At 39.2% G+C, this 20,131-nt stretch overlaps 1 protein-coding gene across 11 annotated transcripts in view; it reads left to right on the forward strand.

Moving 5' to 3' along the window:
• The window catches only part of POLH (DNA polymerase eta), a 37,607-nt gene that overhangs the window by 13,432 nt on the left and 4,044 nt on the right, over window positions 1-20,131 (forward strand). For 8 of the 11 annotated variants that reach the window (XM_048219581.2, XM_026507363.4, XM_026507362.4 and 5 more), the window contains 6 exons: window positions 11,775-11,944; window positions 13,565-13,668; window positions 15,488-15,607; window positions 16,402-16,525; window positions 17,041-17,106; window positions 19,543-19,712. In XM_048219581.2, the coding sequence (XP_048075538.1) occupies window positions 11,775-11,944; window positions 13,565-13,668; window positions 15,488-15,607; window positions 16,402-16,525; window positions 17,041-17,106; window positions 19,543-19,712 (754 nt within the window). The remainder of the gene's footprint in view (window positions 1-11,774; window positions 11,945-13,564; window positions 13,669-15,487; window positions 15,608-16,401; window positions 16,526-17,040; window positions 17,107-19,542; window positions 19,713-20,131) is intronic. The other 3 variants (XM_048219584.2, XM_057304052.1, XM_048219583.2) reach the window with 1 other exon arrangement.

The raw sequence follows: 20,131 nt of genomic DNA on the forward strand, positions 1-20,131 counted from the left end.
CTGCTGTGTTCCCTCTCTCGCTGGCTGTCTCTCTGTCACATAAATAAATAAAATCTAAAAATATATATATATATATTTTCAATGTGATGGCTGTAAAGTGGTATTTCATGTTTTTGGTTTGTTTATATTTCTCTATTTACCGATTGAAGCTGAGCATTTATATACTCGTTAGCTAGTTTTTCTACTTTTGTGAATTGCTTATTTATAATCTTTACCCAATTTATCATTGGATTTCCTGCATTTTTGTTTGCAAGAGTTCCTTATATATTGCAGTTATTAGTCCCTTTGTCTATTTTTGACATTGCAAATATCTTCTCCCAAATCTGTCATCCACAAAGTTTGTTTATGCTATACTTTGTTGAATGAAATTCTTTTAATCCATCAATTTTTCACCTTATGGTTTATGCATTTGAATCTTGTTGTAGACATCCATTTCTACTAGAAGTTCATGAAGACGTTTTTCTACACTCTCTTTTATTTGCCTTACAATTTATTTTTCGGATTTTTTGACTATGTGGAGTTTACCTTTTTATTTGAGTTTATAAATAAAAATCTTATTTATTCTTTCTATTTTTATTTTTTAATATTCTTATAATTACAGAGCCCATCTTCCCAACAATTACATATTAAATAATCCATTCTTTCTCAACTTCACATATATAACTGGGTCAATTTCTGTAGTATCCCATTTGTCTGTCTGCTCCTGCTCCAGAAACACATTGTTTTTATTACTGTTTATAGTATATTTGATAAGGACTTCCCTCAGCTTTTGTTGTTTGAAATTGTCTTAGCTATATATGTGCCTTTGTTGCTTACTGTTCATTTTAGAATACATTAGCTGAATTCCTCAAAAAATTGTGATGAGATTACATTGAATTTATATATTACAGAGGATAGTTACCATTGTTTTTTTTTTAATAAGTAGGCTCCATGCCCAGTGTGGAGCCCAGCATGAGGCTTGATCTCACAACGCTGATATCGAGACCTGAGCTGAGATCAAGAGTCAGACTCTCAACCAACTAAGCCACCTATGCACCCCGGAGCAGATAGTTATCTTAATGTTCACTTATGCCATCCATAAACGTATCACCAGTTTTTTTAGGTCTTCATTTATGTCCCTTCCAATGTTTTGGGTTTTTATAAGCTAAAAAGTTTTATTTTATCTGTGTAGTATTTTTACTTCTGAGATCTGTAATCCAGTATATTTTCCTTTTTTTGCTCATCTACACTTTTATTTAATATAATACACATAAAGTGCACAAATTGTAAGTGTATTCCATAACTAATTTTCACAAAGTAAACCCACCTTTTTAAGAACCACCCAAATCAAAAAAACAAAACCAGAACCTTAGAAGGAACACCTGCCTACTTTTCTAGTTACTATCCATTCCTCTCCCCCTTCTCCTACAGTAACCACTGTCCTGATTTCTATTTAGCTTATTTTTCAATTTTATAAAATTGAAATCATTCAGTGTATATTTAAGTCTGGCTTCATTTGGTCAACATTGTCTTTGTTAGATTCATCCATTCTGTTGTATGTAGTTGAGTTTGTTTGCTCTCATTACTGTGTAGTATTGCATTACATGAGTATACCACAAATAATCCATTTTGCTGTTGGATATTTGAGTTGTTTCCATTTTGGGGCTACTAAAGATAGTGCTGCTATGAACATTCTAATAAGTATCTTTTGGTGAACAAATGTATGCATTTCTGTTGGGTATATGATTAGAAGTGTTCAATTACAGGATTTGCCTAAAAACAGCTTTAGTTTGCTTATAGTCAGCTTAAGTAGGTACTGCCAAACAGTTTTCCAAAATGGTTGTACCAGGGGTGCCTGGGTGGCGCAGTCGTTAAGCGTCTGCCTTCGGCTCAGGGCCTGATCACAGCATTCTGGGATTGAGCCCCACATCAGGCACCTCCACTAGGAGCCTGCTTCTTCCTCTCCCACTCCCCCCCTGCTTGTGTTCCCTCTCTTGCTGGCTGTCTCTGTCAAATAAATAAAATCTTAAAAAAAAAAAAATGGTTGTACCAATCCCACTAGTAGCATATATGAAAGTTCCAGTTGTTTCACATCCTTTTCTGCACTTGCTTTTTTTCTCTTTTTCATTTTAGCCATTTTGATGGGTGTGTAGTGATATCAGTGGTTTTAGTTTGTTGCTGGTCTTAAGTTGAGCACCTTTTGTAAGTTTATTCACCATTTTGATATCTTCTTTTATTAAGTACCTATTTAAATCTTTTGCCCATTTTTTTTTTTTTTGGTTGGATTACCTTGTCTCATTCATCTGTAGGACTTCTTTATATAGTCTGGAAATGAATCCTTTATTAAATATATGTATTACAAATATCTTCTGGTCAGTGGCTTGTTTTTCATTCTCTTACTGGTGGCTTTTGATGAACAGAGGTTCTTAATTTTTTTTTTTAAAGATTTTATTTATTTATTTGACAGAGATAGAGATAGCCAGCGAGAAAGGGAACACAAGCAGGGGGAGTGGGAGAGGAAGAAGCAGGCCCCCAACGGAGGAGCCTGATGTGGGGCTAGACCCCAGAACGCCGGGACCATACCCCGAGCCAAAGGCAGACGCTCAACGACTGAGCCACCCAGGCGCCCCTATTTTATTTTATGCTTGGTTATTGATGTGTAGGAGAATTAAAAGTGATTTTTTTTTAAGTTCATCTTTATTTACTTTACCTAACTGACAAAAACTTGTGATATACAGGCATACCTCAGATATTTCGGGTTTGGTTACAGACTGTCCACAATAAAGCAAATATCTCAGTGAAATGAGTCAGATTAAGTTTTTGGTTTCCTAGTGCCTGTAGAAGTTTTGTTTATACTATATTGTAGTCTATTAAGCGTACAATAGTGTTATTTGTTTTATTTATTTATTTATAAGTAGGCTCTGTATGTCTTATGTCCATTGTGGAGCCCAACGCAGGCCTTGAGCTCACGACCCTGAGATCAATAGTTATACGCTTAACCAGCTGAGCCATCCAGGCACCACAGAGTTATGTCTTTAACATACCTTAATTTTAAAAAACTGTGCTGAAAAATGCTAACCACTGAGGTTTCAGCAAGTTGTAATCGCTGATCACAGATCACCATAACAAATCTAGCAATAATGAAAAGGTTTGAGATATTGTGCGGATTACCAAAATGTAACAGAGATACAAAGTGAGCAAATGCTATTGGGAAATGGTGCCAGTAGATTTACTTCATGCAGGGTTGACACAAATCTTCAGTTTATAAAAGCACATTGAAGCAAGGCACAATAAAACAAGGTATGCCTGTAATCTGCATGAAAATGCTTTTAATGATGTACTTGATGGTTAAAAATATTTTCTTAGGGGCACCTTGGTGGCACAGCGGTTGAGCGTCTGCCTTCAGCTCAGGGCGTGATCCCATCTTTCTGGGATCGAGCCCCACATCAGGTTCCTCCGCTAGGAGCCTGCTTCTTCCTCTCCCACTCCCCCTGCTTGTGTTCCCTCCCTCGCTGGCTGTCTCTGTCTCTGTCTCTGTCGAATAAATAAATAAAATCTTTAAAAAATATATATATATATTTTCTTAAAATTAGGGCAACAAAAATTTTGCTTTTGTGGTATTAGTAGTTTATAATAATTTTAGATACCGGATCTAAGAGAATCTGAGTCTTAAAATCCCCCACAAGCAGGGGGAGTGGGAGAGGAAGAAGCAGGCCCATAGCGGAGGAGCCTGATGTGGGGCTCAATCCCAGAATTCCGGGATCACGCCCTGAGCCGAGGGCAGACGCTTAACCGCTGTGCCACCCAGGCGCCCCTGAGTCTTAAAAATTTTTAATCAAATGTTATGAAACTGGAATTCAGTGGATCTCCCAGAACAAAGAATTTTGTAGTTAGAGGCTTTTTAACAGGGTATCTACAGTTTTTCCTAGACATTTTCTAGTACTTTTCATAAAGGCTATTTTCAAAATAGTGTATGTCCTCTTCATTTGTAACATGTACTTTTGGAAATATTATTTTGTAACATTGTTCTTACTCAGAAGTGCTTTTTCAGTAAAAAGTTTTGCACGCTGGCTGTTAACCAAAAAGAAACTCTCTGGATACCAACCTATATAGCAAGTTAATTTCTTATGGGGGGGAACCTTCAGACAATGTTATTACTTTTAGAAACAATAAAGATTTGTCTAGAAAAAGCTCTAAGAGAGTTTAGCTTACTTCTAGTTAAAGTGGTAAATTTCCCATGGGTTCCATGTTTTAAAACTTAAAGACGTTAGATGTAAAGTTTCCTTTTGCCATTGAACAGTTGTAGGATACACCTTTAACATGTTGAAGGGTAGTAGCAGAACTGCCCAGGGAAGCCTGTGAGAAAAACAATTGAGAATTTATTCTCTGATCCTGATATAGCAGAGTTTATCAAGTTGGATGCTGCAAATCCTTCAGTTCTTTCAGGAAAATACAATGGACAATAAAAATGTGCCACTTAGGGGCGCCTGGGTGGCTTAGTCGGTTGGGCGTCTGCCTTCGGCTCAGGTCATGATCCCGGGGGTCCTGGGATCAAGCCTTGCATTGGGCTACTTGCGCAGCGGGGAACCTGCTTCTCCCTCTTACTCTGCCTGCCACTCCCCCTGCTTGTGCTCTCTCTCTGTCAAATAAATAGATAAAATCTTGGGGGGGAAAAAGAGTGCCACTTCAAGGAGGCAGTTACAATACATAAACATTTGATGATGAAATATGTCATGATTTTCTTTTCTTTATTAGTCCGAGACCAGAGTCAGAAATTTAATGATCAGGGGCGCCTGGGTGGCACAGCGGTTAAGCGTCTGCCTTCGGCTCAGGGCGTGACCCCGGCATTGTGGGATCGAGCCCCACATCAGGCTCTTCCGCTATGAGCCTGCTTCTTCCTCTCCCACTCCCTCTGCTTGTGTTCCCTCTCTCGCTGGCTGTTCCTATCTCTGTCAAATAAATAAATAAAATCTTTAAAAAAAAAAAAATTTAATGATCAGGGAATGCCTGGGTGGCTCAGTTGGTTAAGCATCTGGCTTCGGCTCGGGTCATGATCCCAGGGTTCCAGAGGGATCCCTTTCCGTCTGCCCCTCTCCCTTGTTTGTGCTCACATTCTCTCTCTCTCTCGTAAATAAAATCTTTTTTTAAAAAAATGCATCTGCCTTCGGTTCAGGTCATGATCTTGGGGTCCTGGGATCGAGCCCCACATCAGGGATCCTGCTTCTCCCTCTCTGCACCCCAACTTGTGCTGTCTCTCTTGCGTTCTATCTCAAATAAATTAAAAAATAAATGAAGAAAGCTAATGATCATAATAAAGAAGGTTTTTCTTTGGTCTTAGCTTTGTGTACCACATATTACTGTGTGGCTAATGCTTTAAAACATTTGGAATTGGTTTTATTAATGCTTTAAAATCATTGGTTCTTTAAGGGTTTTTTGAGGGCCATATCCCCTTTTGAAAAATTTTTGGAAGCTATGGACTCTTGCTTGCCTCAGAAAAATACATATCTACACATAAGACAGTTTCGTGTGCTGTTTTCAGGAGATTCATAGACCCTCGAAAACCCACATGCCTCAGAATAAGAACTGTTATTACATATTACATTGGTATTTTTGGCTGCAACTTGTTAAAGAGCTCTCTGGCCGAAGATCATGGTGCATACCATACCTTCATTGGTGGCAAATGTTACCTCAACTCAAATGGACATGCTCTTTCTTCTACACCTATCTTTTTTTTAACCTATGTACATTTTTATTAAAAAAAAAAAGTCTTATTTCTGTATGTCTTATGTAACTGTTGCTTTAGTGTGTCCAGTTTAAGTATTAAGTTTCTAGATGGAGTAAACCATCTTTTTATTTATAGTGCTCAAAATAGTGTAATGCCTAGAAAGTGGTTTATGATACATTATATTCCTGGGTCTTCAGATGATGTATGCAACCAAAAAAAAAAAAAAAACTGATAACAGAAATTAGCTGATCTTAAGTGTCTTCTTCCAGAAATTATTTTTCATGGATGTGACATATTTCAAACCTAGGAAAAGAAACCAGGTATTTGTGATGTTTTGATACTGAAGTTTCTGTTCAACTTTGCCATCCTGCCTCTTAATACAAAGCTGGCAATCCTGATAAGCCATACTGTGTTTGCAACTTATTTCTGTTTCTGAAATAGTTATGTGTGTGGAAAACTTTAAGTGGTAGGATTACTTAAAAATAATACTCAAAACTGCCAGAGTGAAAACTTTCCTTTCAGGGCCATTTTGTAAGTAGTTTGTATCAGTTCAGGAACTCCTTAGTTATCTCCTCCCTTTGCTCTTAATTTCTTTCTTTCTAAGCATATAATAAACATCTTCTGAATGCCTAGGACATGAAGCAGTTGTGTAGTTGTATAAGAAATTATAAATCATTGTTAAAGATGAGAGTTGTGGGGGTTGGAGGGACCCCCTGCTGGGTTTGAAGAAGTAAGCTGCCATATTCTGAGAGGGCCTTTGGAGAAGGCCCCTATGGCCAGGTTCTGAGAGTTGCCCTCTGGTGACAGCCAGCAAGAAAACAGGGACCAAATTCTACCAACAACCAGAGGTAGCTTGGAAGACACTAATCAGCCTATAGCATAGAGGAGGGAACACTTATTATCAGTACAGGAACTTCTCCTTTGTAGTTATGGTATGTGGAGTTGAGTATAGCGAAAGGTTTATCAGTTTAACCCCAAAGTTTTGGCACAATTTATCAATGTTCACTCTTATGCAGTTCTGTCATCATTGTACTGGAGGTATAAGACAATGCAATCAGAACAGAAGGGGAAATAAAAGATATTCAGATGTGAAGGATGAAGTAAACTTTGTTTGCAGGTGACATGATCTTGTTTTTAGAAAATCTTAAGGAATCCCCCCCCCCCAGCCAAATACAATAAGGGAGATTAGCAAAGTTGCAGGGGATGAAGTCAGTGTGCAAAACTCAATAGCATTTCTACACACTAAAATTTAAAATGGAAAATTGAGGGGCACCTGGGTGTCAGTCTTGAAGCGTCTGCCTTCGGCTCAGGGCACGATCCCGGCATTCTGGGATCGAGGCCCGCATCAGGCTCCTCCCCTGGGAGCCTACTTCTTCCTCTCCCAATCCCCCTGCTTGTGTTCCCTCTCTCGCTGGCTGTCTCTCCGTCAAATAAAATCTTCAAAAAATAAAATAAAATGGGAAATCGAAATTTAAAAATCCATATTATTTTCAAAGCATTACAATCATGAAATTATTAGAGAAATATATGTGAAATATATGTATATATATATATATATGAAAAACTAGTTCAGTATATATATATATATATATATATATGAAAAACTAGTTCAGTAAAAACTATAAAACGGGGCGCCTGGGTGACTCAGTTAATTAAGTGTCTGCCTTTGGCTCAGGTCATGATCCTGGAGTCCGGGGATTGAGGCCCGCACTGGGATCCCTGCTCAGCGGGGTGTCTGCTTCACCCTCTGCCCCTCACCTCACTTGTGCTCTCTCATTCTTTCTCTGTCTCATTCTCTCTCAAAAACAAAAATAAAAAAAAAAAACCTATAAAACATTCCTGAGAAATTAAAAAAGATGAAATAAATGGAGAGACATACCATGCTCATGGATGAAAAGACTAAATGTTATTAGAGCTCAAGTCACCCCAAATTGACCTAAGATTCATTGCATTCCCTTCTAGACTCAGCAGGATTTTGTAGAAATTGCCAAACTGACTTGAAAATTTGTATGGAAATGCAAAGGATGTGCGGGGCACCTGGGTGGCTCAGTCCTTAGGCGTCTGCCTTCAGCTCAGGGCGTGGTCCTGGCGTTCTGGGGGCGAGCCCCACGTCAGGCTCTTCCGCTGGGAGCCTGCTTTTTCCTCTCCCACTCCCCCTGCTTGTGTTCTCTCTCTCACTGCTGTCTCTCTCTCTGTCAAATAAATAAAATAAAATCTTAAAAAAAAAAAAAAAAGAAATGCAAAGGATGTGGGAAAGCCAAACAACTTTGAAAAAGAACTAAGTTGGAAGACTTAAACACTGTCTGGTGTTAAGATTTAACTGCAAATTTATGGGACACCTGGGTGGCTCAGTTGGTTAAGTGTCCAACAACTGATCTCAGCTCAGGTCTAGATCTCAGGGTCGTGAGTTCAAGCCCCATGTTGGGCTCCATGCTGTGTGTGGTGCCTACTTAAAAAAAAAAAAAAGATTTAACTATAAATTTACAGTAACTAGGGCAGTGTAGTATTGGTGTAAGATGAGACAGATCCATGGTACAGAATAGTAAGTACACAAATAGATTACCACACTTTTTGGTCAATTGTCTTCCACAAAGCTACTCAGATAATTCAATATGAAAAGGGAAGTCTCTCAGTTCTAGTGGGCATTTTACACCAAAAATTGCCGAAATCTTCCTCTAGTCCCATTAGGTGTATCAGAGAAAAACCAAAATGGTATAGATTCTTCTTATCAGCTAGAGAAGGAAACAAAGAAATGCTGCTTATCTTTTGTGGCCCTGATCAATTGACATGGATATAGAGTAAAAGGTTTGTAACATTACTTAATTTGGGAAAGCAATAATGAAGAAATCTAAAGCAGAGAAAATTTAGCTCTAGTAGTTGGGAAAAATGCTAGAAAAATCCCACAATTTCAATAAATTCGTATTTTTTGGTTCCCCAAACCTAATAAATAATAAGTGGTTTTAAAAGAAGACTGTTACTGTTGTTAATATATGCAAGGCACTAAGATCGGTAGGGGAAGAAAGGGTTAAAGAAAGGGGGGGAAATCAGAAGGGGGAATGAAACAGGAGAGACTATGGACTATGAGAAACAAACTGAGGGCCTCAGAGGGGAGGGGGGTGGGGGAATGGGATAGACCGGTGATGGGTAGTAAGGAGGGCACGTATTGCATGGTGCGCTGGGTGTTATACGCAACTAATGAATCATCGAACTTTACATCGGAAACCGGGGATGTACTGTATGGCGACTAACATAATATAATAAAAAATCATTAATTAAAAAATAAATAAATAAATCAGGAAAAAAATATATATGCAAGGCACTGTGCTGAGGAGCTTTATAAAGATTATATACACACGTATGTACGTGTACACACACATATATATGTATATATATAATTCCTCACAATAATTCTATGAGATACAGTACTTAAGCTCATGTCATAGACCATGAAACTGAAACTTACAGAATCATGGAACTTGTTCAAAGTCACATAGTGGTAAAGTCAATATTTGAACACTGCCTGACTACCTAATATTCTTTTAACGATCATGCTATACATGTTACAGATAAGAGCTAAAGGACTTTAATGGGGCACCCCAAAGTTAGCTAGACTAGTTGGAGACAACCATATGATAGATGAGGCTTGAATAAGCCCTAAAGTATAAATAATATTTATTTCAGCAAAGGGGAGTTCAAAGTTAAGTAAGAGCAGGGAAATAAAATCGGTGATGTCTTAAAAGTTGAAACATCATATGTTCAGGAAATTTTAAAGATATAACAAATTTGAGATTAGTGGGAGATGAATTGAAAAGGCCAGATGGTCTTCAATGCCAGTATATAGAGTTGGTACTTTATTCTATAGGTGTGAGAGAGCTAACATCAGGGTTTTGGGGTTTTTTTGTTTTGTTTTAAGATTTTGTTTCTTTATTTGACAGAGGGAACACAAGCGGGAGGGGGGGGGGTGGCAGGGCCCCGGCTGAGCAAGGAGCCCAATGTGGGACTCAATCCCAGGACTCTGGGATCATGACCTGAACCAAAGGCAGCCGCTTAACCGACTGAGCCACCCAGGTGCCCTAACATCAGTTTTGAACAGGGGTTAAGATGGATAACATTGGTATTTGAGAACATTTCATTCATGGGCATTATGTAATATGTATTCAGGGAGATGGTGGTTTAGGAGTTAAGGTGGTTTGGGCAGGAATGAAGAAAAGCTGAACAAAATAGGGTGGGTTGCAATGGATATATGAAATACTTTGAAGTGGGTTTTTTGTTTTTTGTTTTTTTAATTTTATTTATTCATTTGTCAGAGAGAGAGAAAGAGAGCGCAAGCAGGGGGAGAAGCAGGCTCCCCGCTGAGCAAGGAGCCTGATGTGGGACTCGACCCTGAGATCATGGTCTGAGCTGAAGGCAGATGCTTAACGGACCGAGCCACCCAGGTGTCCCTGAGGTGGTTTTGTTGACTAAATAATGGGGAATGAAAGAGTGAAAGGAAGCCAGTATTATTTGAATTTCAAACCTTTAATAGAAATAGGGAGTTGTGGGGCACCTAGGTGGCTTAGTTGGTTAAGCGTCCAACTCTAGATCTCAGCTCAGGTCTTGATCTCAGAGTTATGAGTTCAAGGCTAGCGTTGGGCTCCATGCTGGGCATGGAGCCTATAAAAAAGAGAGAGAGAGAGAGAAAAGAAAGAAAGAAAGAAAGAAAGAAAGAAAGAAAGAAAGAAAGAAAGAAAGAAAGAAGAAAGAGAAAAAAGAAAGAAAGAGAAAAAGAAAGAAAGAAAAAAAAGGAAAGAAAGAAAAATAGGGAGTTGTTTAGGAAAGAGAATATTTGAGAAGGAACATATAATAAAGATTGATTTTCGTTATATGTTTAAAAAGTATAGTGAACTGTAGTTTGAAACTATAATGAAAAATTCAAGAAGAGGTATTCTGTGGGGAGGTGGAGATAAGGGATTAGAGTTTAAGAGTTTGAGAACAGAGATTAAGCTTTGTCTGTACTCAGCATAAGCAAATTGAAAGGTAAACCAGTACCGGTTCACCAAGAGAAAAAAGCATGTATACAGATAAGGAGAGAATGTTGCTCAGTACCTGCTAGAGTGTTAGAGGAAGAAGATAAGCCAGCAAAGGAGAGGAGCAGCAGTCATCAAGAGTTGGAAAATAACTTCTATGAGCTCATCTTCCTCCTCTGTATATGTGAACCTTCGCTATACCTCTCCACAATAATTTGAGTGCGTTTTCTTGCCTTGTTCATACCTCATTACTGTCTCTTTAAACCAGCATGTCTAGATTTTCTATATACCTACCTCCCTTGCTTTATAATTTTTTAGGCTTTTTAAAAACTGACTAGTTCTAAATTGGGTAGTTAAGATATTTTCAAGGCCCTGAGTCCAAAGCTATATCTAGTTTCAATAGCTTGTCAGGAGAATAAAACTAGTGTCTCACCAGAAGTTAGCTACTCACCAGGAGAACCAGTCTCTAAAAATATATAAATTCATTTATTTTGAAGCGGGAGTTAATTCTGAATATTTTCTAATTGAATAACAGAATTCTTGGCGGGAGGGGGTTACAAGGGAAAGTCAGAGGAAGAAATTCCAGAGACCCAGAGAAAGAAAACAGATGTACTTTAAAATCATTGATCATGAAAGACAATATTAATGTAAAATATTTGTTGCATCTTACAAGTTTCAGCCTATGCTGAAACTAAGGCTGCTGGAATTGATAGGAAGGAGAAATTGATCTCTCTTTGGAGTCCCTAGAAGTCTAAACAATTGCAATTTTTTTTGTGTGAAAACATACATATCGGGTCACCTGGGTGGCTCAGTTGGTTAAGTGTCTGACTTCAGCTTAGGTCATGATCTTGGGATCCTGGGATCTAGCCCTGCATCTGGCACCAAGCTCAGTGGGGAGACTGCTTCTCCCTCTACATCTCCCTCTCCCCACCCATGCTCTCTCTCTTAAAAGAAAAGAAAACGTACATATCTAAAGTACTGTGAAAAGGAAGCATTTCTGTATTAGATAACAGAAAATCCTGACTTAAAAAAAATGTCTAAATACAACGTTTCAATTTTTTCAGAGGAGATGCGAAAACAAGGCTTATTTCAATGGCTTGAGTCTCTTCAGATTGATAACACCACCTCTCCAGACCTGCAGCTCACTGTTGGAGCAGTGATTGTGGAGGAAATGAGAGCAGCCATAGAGAAGGAGACCGGCTTTCAGTGTTCAGCTGGAATTTCACACAATAAGGTAAAGGCTAAGAGTGGGTTTCTAGGGGAAACATAGATATCTGTAGTTAAATGCAGCAAGGATGGATATGAGTAGGGTATTTAAACAATTACATGTATACTTTGAAATGGGTTTCTATTCAGAATTTGTTTTGCGGGGGCCTGGGTGGCTCATTCGGTTGAGTGGCTGTCTTCGGCTCAGGTCATGATCTCAGAGTCCTGGGATCGAGCCCCATGTTGGGCTCCTTGCTCAGCAGAGAGTCTGCTTCTCCCTCTCCCTCTGTGCTCTCTCTCTCTCTCAAATAAATAAATAAATAAATAAATAAATAAATAAAAATCTTTAAAAAAAAAAATTTGTTCTTCTTTGTTCAAATAAAAGCCTGAGTAATTCTCTAACAAGGGAAATGTCATTGAACATGTACTTTCCTAAGAAGCAGTCTGAAAAATCTGCAGAAAATGCTTATTTATACAGTTGTATCCAAAGTATTTCCTTAATGACTGAACTATCTATAGAAAGGAGGCTAATCTTTGGATTTTATATACAAACCTATTTCTTTTCAATTGCTGAATTAGATCCTAGTATTATCTCACTACTTTTGTGGAATTGCCTGAGTATTTTAGGCTTTTGCCTATTCCCTCCTTTCTAATGAGCAATAAGAAAGATGGAATAATAAAATGTTATTAATTTGGACCACTATCTTGATTTAAGAAATACAGACAATTATCAGTAATCCTGGGGCAGAATAACTGGTTTTCTTATTAAACTGAAGTGAGGGTCTGGGATCTTCGTCCCCTTCTGACTAGGCTCAGTCATTGGGCAGTGGTTGATTATTCCTGGCTACTACCTTTTCCCCCTTCCTCCAATTGCCAAACTATCCCACAGAGTTTTAGAGTTTTTTTCTGGTTAGGTGAAGGGAGGGGAAACCAAAGTCCCACTGTAGTAATTTAAACAAGACTAAATATTGCCTAGTAGAAATTCCAGAGAATCTCTCCAATGAGTTTAAAGGATGATTTTATATTTTTCCTACCAATTATAATTTTGAAATTATACCACTGAAGCACCTTATTCAAATGAGTTCTCAAGGATTTAAGGTTTTTTTCATTTTGAAGTCTTGTTTCTAGTATAAGATATTTACTATTGGAGGATGGTTTTGAGTCCCGTCTCTATCACAGATATGTAAGTTATGGTAAACTGTGTTAAATCCAGGACTCAAAATGGACTAACCATTAATCAGGAAATGTAAATAAATGGGGTAGAGTAAAACAGGTTGGTTTCAGCATTTTTATATGGACATGCCAAGAAATGCATCTTATAGGAGTTTCTTCTGCAGCTTCTCTGGGCTTTTTACCCTTCGGAAGTGGGAGGACCTTAAGGAATAGATGGAGATGGAAAAAATGACTAAAGGAAAACTGTGAATAGAAGATGTGGAAAGAACAATGTGGATGATGATGATGGGTCATAGTTTCCACTGAGGATGTTGTGGGATACCAGGGTTTAGAGATGTCTTGAGTTTCTGGTTTTGTTTTTGGTCTTAATGTGGAAACCATTAGTTACAGCCCTGTTTGTGTGTGTTAATATTCACCAACTCTCTGTGTGGGTGAGGTCGGCAGTAATGAAGTTTTTATGCTTTCCATGCTGCAGGTCCTGGCAAAACTGGCCTGTGGACTAAACAAGCCCAACCACCAGACCCTGGTCTCACATGGGTCAGTCCCACAGCTCTTCAGCCAAATGCCTATTAGCAGAATGTAAGTATTCAGCGAGTACCTTCAGTTTCACTCATGTATGTTGTGAAGGCACTCTCTGGTTTCTTCTGTTCCTTATGAAAGACTGGAGCCAGGAGGAGTGGGTAGCCAGGAAGGCAGAAGGGAGATAACACAGGAGATTTTGAAAAACACAGAGACTTTTTGTCCTCATGGATCTTTAATTCTGGATCACCTGTGGAAGTTACTTAATCCTGAATTTTAAAAATGAACTGATTGTTAGCTGTATATTTAATTTCCCGCTAGCCTTTTTATTCAAGTCTGTTACTAAATAATAAAACAAATAGAAATTTTACTGCTTATTTTTCTTCTGATATCAAGGTGTTCAGGACTGCTGAACTGCTCCCAAACTAGGTATGAGAGAAGAAGCCAAATACAATGAATAACTAGGCTGTGCATACCAATGTGTGCCCTTGACAAGGGCATACAATATCGTGAAGGGGACAAGATGTAACCATTGAAAGCAACAGTGAAAGTGCTATCAAGACTGTACATGAGTGGGGGCGCCTGGGTGGCTCAGTTGGTTAAGCATCTGCCTTCGGCTCGGGTCATGATCCCAGACCCTCATCTAGTCCACATCCGGCTCCCTGCTGGGAGGGAGGGCTCCTTCTTCCTCTCCCTCTGCCATTCCCCCTGGCTTGTACTCTCTGGCTCTCTCTATCTCTCTGTCAAATAAATAAATAAAATATTAAAAAAAAAAAAAAAAAGACTACCTGAGTAGTGGCTAAATGAGTTATACAGGTAGTTACCAGAGTTCATAGAAGGGAAATCTGAGGATTTATGAAAAAGACGTGAGATTTTGTTTTGTCAGATGAGAATTAAAGAGCAATTCTGATTTCAATAATGTTTTGAACACAAAGAAGAGGAAACTATAAGGTATTTTCAGTGAGCTGGGACATAAACTAGTTTAACGGGACCAAACTGAAGGAGATAAGTGATAGAAATAAGACCAAAAAGGTAGGTTGAGGACAGATTATAGGGAGCCTCAAAGGCCAAGCTTAAGAATCGTTATTATATTCTTTTTTTCAAGATTTTATTTTATTTGTTTGACATAGAGAGAAAGCAAGAGAGAGAGAGCACAAGCAGGGGGAGCAGCAGGCAGAGGGAAAGGGAGAAGCAGGCTCCCCACCAAGCAGAGAGCCTGAGGCAGGGCTTGATTCCAGGACCCTGGGAACAGGACCCGAGCCGAGGGCAGACACTTAACCGACTGAGCCACCCAGGCGCCCCAAGAATTTTTATCATATTCTTCAATAAAAAAGGTTTTGGCCATGAAAGGGATTTGTTTTGGGGTTGGAATTTTTTTTAAAGATTTTATTTATTTATTAGAGAGAGAGAGAGCATGAGAGAGCAAGCACAAACTGGGGGAGGAGAAGAGGGAGAAGGAGAAGCAGGTCCCTGCTGAGCAGGAATCCTGACATAAGGCTCCATCCCAGGACCCGAGCCAAAGGCAGACAGTTAACTGGCTGAGCCACCCAGGCACCCCTGGGGTTAGAATTTTAATCCCTAAATGGGACAGTAGATCCTGTACAATTGAAAGTTTTATATACAGTTGATAACTAATCAATGACTTTAACCTTTTGTTTATGCTATTGTTAATCTTCCCAGGTCCTAACTCCCAGAGTATTTGAATTTCCAGAATCATTCAGTCTTATACTAGAAATTAATGGCTTACAGGACTGACCAATATGTGCTTTCATTTTCCCTGAATCCTCTGGAGAGCTACTTACACAAGCGAAATTTCTTATGTCTGCTGCTAACCAGATATTTATGATGTGACCTATAAATTCTTTGTCTCTTTTGTTAGCCGTAATCTTGGAGGAAAGCTAGGTGCCTCTGTCATTGAAATCCTGGGGGTGGAATACATGGGTGAATTGACTCAGTTCACTGAATCCCAGCTCCAGAGTCATTTTGGGGAGAAGAATGGGTAAGTGATTGCTAATACCTGTCAATCATAACCTTTATGGAGATGCTAAATTCAAATATGGACAAAAGCGTCCAGTAAAATTTAGACCTATCTTTAACATTTGTTCCTCGAGGTAATTTCATTGGTCCTTTTGCTTTAAAATATTAGATCACTGTGGCCTGTCAGTCTACAATAGATTTTCATTTAATTAAATAGGTTGATAGGCTTGCTAGATACATCATTTTTGTGTTCCAAAATGCTGGTAATTCCCTTAAAATCTTTGTATTTAGACTTAGTAAGTACCAAAAAACTGGGGGATATGAATCAGTAGCTTGCTCAGCACTTTTCCAAAAATGCAAATGATGGCTTGGCTTTATTTTTATTTATTTTTTTTTTAAAGATTTTATTTATTTACTTGACAGAGATAGAGACAGCCAGCGAGAGAGGGAACACAAGCAGGGGGAGTGGGAGAGGAAGAAGCAGGCTCATAGCGGAAGAGCCTGATGTGGGGCTCGATCCCACAACGCCAGGATCACGCCCTGAGCCGAAGGCAGACGCTTAACCGCTGTGCCACCCAGGCGCCCCAATGGCTTGGCTTTAAAAAGCATAACCAGGTGTCCCTCTCCTTGGCAATATATTGCACTAGAATTCTTTGGGAAGGGCAGGGATTCTGTCAGAGGTGAGGTATACTTAATTTTGGACAAATTTTTCCTTTTCCATGAAGGAGATAAAAGGGTAGTGCAATGTAGGTATTTTTATTTTAACAAGAATAATCGTTTGCTTTCACTTCAGACTTTTTTTGCTGCTTTTATCAGATCCTGGCTCTACGGCATGTGCCGTGGGATTGAACATGACCCAGTTAGACCCAGGCAGCTACCTAAAACCATTGGCTGCAGCAAGAACTTCCCAGGAAAGACGGCTCTGGCTACTCGGGAACAGGTAGGCAGGCATGCTTGACAAGAACTTTGCCTCTTTTAAAAATAAAAGGGTTAGTGGGTAGGTTTTGGTAGCTGCAAAAAGTTTAAGTTAGATGGGACCTTTCTGTTGTAAAGTATGAAGGTATTTTTTTGTGTTGAAAATTGAGCTCGATTTATTATTTTTTCCATCGAAAAAGAAAGAAAATGGAACTGAAGTTTGAAATGGAATTACTCATTTTTTTGGTAGGTGGTAACTTGAAAGGCCTGGGATATTATGCCCCAAGTTTGTGTGTGTTCTTTTTTTCTCAGAGCTGGAACATGCCTGAGGTTCACCTGATGGCATGCCAGCCGGAAAAGAAAATGAAAATCTTGAGCTAGGGCAGGTCAGAAAATTTCTATGATCTGGTGATCCCTTGGTTAGGGGGGAGACTTTACTGTACACTTACATTTGTGGGAGAACTGAGCAAATCCTCCATCTAGTACTATAACAAACCTAGAATTTTTAAATGAAAGATTAAAGTCTAAACACTTTTTTAGGTACAATGGTGGCTTTTGCAATTAGCCCATGAACTAGAGGAGAGACTAATCAAGGACCGAAATGATGTAAGATTTTCTTTTTTATTCTTGGGGTGAGCTTTGGGATTTAATACCAGTTGTTGCTTACCTGGAGAAGGAGTAGAGATGAAGATACAAAAAGATACCAGACTAGGAAATTTTAAGACATCTTTTATCTTCTTCTATAAAACTCCCATAAAACTCAACCTGATCTTTGAAAGCCTAGATCTGTGAATGTAAGACCAGACTACCCCATCTCCCTCATTACTATTTGCCTCTACTCTTTTGTGTATTTCTTACCTAAGCCCCCCTGCAATCCTGAATATACAGTGGATCTTCATCAGAGTACAGAGCCATTAAATAGGGCATGCAGGGATTAGACTGTGAATTATTGGAACTTAACCATAGTCCATGTGGCGGAGAAGTACTGGCAGTTTTAGAGATAGAGTAAGATGTCAGAGATTTGACATCTGATGATTAGTTTCTTTATCCTTTCCTTTAAAAAAAAACTTTATTGAGGTGCCTGGGTGGCTCAGTCAGTTAAATGTCTGCGTTCGGCTCAGGTCATGATCCTGGGGTCGAGCCCCTTCTCCCTCTCCCTCTCTCTCGTTCTCTCAAACAAGTAAAAAAAACAAAACAAAAAAAATCTTTAAAAATGAGCTTTATTGATATATTCACCCATTTACAATATACAGCTCAGTAGTTTGAACTTAGTATATTCCAGAATTGTTCAACCATTCCACAATCAATTTAAGAACATTTTCATCACCCAGAAAAGAAATCGTATACCCATTAGCAGTTACTCACCCCTGTCCTAGACAACCACTATTGTGCTTTGTCTTCATAGACTTACTGTTCTGGACATCTTATATAAGTGGACTAAGGCAATATGGCCTTTTGGCTGGCTTGAAATCTTTTGGTTAACATAATAGTTTCAAGATTCACTCATATTGTAACATGTATCAGTATCTTTTTTTCCTTTTATGAATGAATAATATTCTGTTATATGGATATGCCATATTTTGTTTATCCATTCATCAGTGAATGGATATTTGAGTTGTTTCTTTTTTTATTATTTATTTATTAGACAGAGATAGAGACAGCCAGTGAGAGAGGGAACACAAGCAGGGGGAGTGGGAGAGGAAGAAGCAGGCTCATAGCGGAGGAGCCTGACATGGGGCTCAATCCCATAACGCCGGGATCACGCCCTGAGCCGAAGGCAGACGCTTAACTGCTGTGCCACCCAGGCGCCCCGATATTTGAGTTGTTTCTACCTTTTGGCTATAATGATAATTTTTTTTTAAGATTTTATTTATTTGACAGAGACAGACACAGCGAGAGAGGGAACACAAGCAGGGGGAGTGGGAGAGGGAGAAGCAGGCTCCCCACTGAGCAGGGAGCCCCATGTGGGGCTTGCTCCCAGGACCCTGGGATCATGACCTGAGCCGAAGGCAGAGGCTTAACAACTGAGCCACCCAGCACCTCTACTTTTTGGCTCTTATGAACAGTATTGCTATGAACATTCATGTACAGATTTCTGTGTAGACACGTTTCATTTCTCTTGGGTATATGCCTAGGATTAGAATTGCTGGTTCACATGGTAACTATATTTAGCATTGTGAGGAACTACCAGACTGTTGCTGTACTATGTTACATTCCCGGCAATGTAAAGAGGTTTTAATTTCACTATATCCTTGTTACTGTCTTTTTCTTGTTTTAGCTATACTAGTGGGTGTGAAGTGGTATCTCATTATGGTTTTCAGGTGCTTATTGGCCATCTTCTTATCTTCTTTGGAGAAATTTGTCAAGATCCTTTGCCCATTTTTGAAGTGGTTTATTTGTTTCTTCATTATTGAGTTTTAAGTGTTCTGTATATATTCTGCTTATAAGTCCCTTGTCAGATAAATCATTTACAAATATTTTCTCCCATTTTGTGGGTTTTTTCACTTTCCTGCTGGTATAGTTTGATATGTTCTCTTATGTTTCCACATCTAGGAGTCCTACAAGTCAACTGTATATTGTCAGAAATCATCCACAACTACCTGTTTGCCCCTTGTTAGCTGAATTGGTGGTGATGAATGTTTCTTTTTTGGTGGGCCACAGAAAGAGGGAGAGGATCCCAGTTCTTATGCGCCTACTTGCCTTTGCTCACTAGGTGTCGCTCTGTTCTCATTTCTTTATAAGGCTTCATAAGATTATAAAAGCCTTACAGTGTGGCTTTTCCTCCCACTTTGTATCTAATGCAACACAATAGGGACCCCTGGAAATTTATCTGTCTTTAAGCGTGAAAGAATTTTATGCCAAAAGTAATTCTGGACGTGTAAGATCCTTGTCACTTCACTGTTTAAAATATTAATTAAGCGCGATTATTTCCAAACCATTCCGTCACCCTGGTTCTTTTAATTTCCTCTCACACAGTTCAATATATAGAACCCAGATGCTCCCAATAACTTAGTTCTGGTCGCAATCCTTTTATACCCACAGAATGACAGGGTGGCCACCCAGTTGGCTGTGATCATTCGTGTACAGGGAGACAAACGTCTGAGCAGCGTGCGCCGCTGCTGCGCTCTCACCCGCTATGATGCTCACCAGATGAGCCGTGATGCGCTTGCTGTCATCAGGAGCTGTAACACTTCAGGAATCAGAACTGACTGGTGAGCTGAATTCTAGCTTGTCTTCTTAGACAAGACTTGTACCCTGACTTGGTCTAAAATTCTTGGGTGGATAGCTTTCCAGCTGGGGTGAGTTCTTGGTGATTCTAGCTAGTAGGACCTATCACAGAGAGGAATGGCGGAACACAACAGAAACGCCAGAAACAAGGCAGCTCAGCTGCAGCTTCTTTGCCCACATTTGGTGCATTCCAGTTCTCAGGGGTGGGTTTCAGAGGCAGAGTAAACCCATATTATCCCTGCCTTTATGCAATCAGAGAGAACCAATTGCATGTGTGAGTATGGAACTCAAGTTTCAAGGATACACTTGGGAACTTCTCTCTCAACACCTGATTGTTCTATCTTAAAACTATCTTCCTTGATAATAAAAGCGACCTATATTTATTGATAAGCTCAGCCTAACA

This window comes from Ursus arctos, unplaced genomic scaffold (genome assembly GCF_023065955.2).
Source record: "Ursus arctos isolate Adak ecotype North America unplaced genomic scaffold, UrsArc2.0 scaffold_29, whole genome shotgun sequence".
Taxonomy (NCBI): domain Eukaryota; kingdom Metazoa; phylum Chordata; class Mammalia; order Carnivora; family Ursidae; genus Ursus; species Ursus arctos.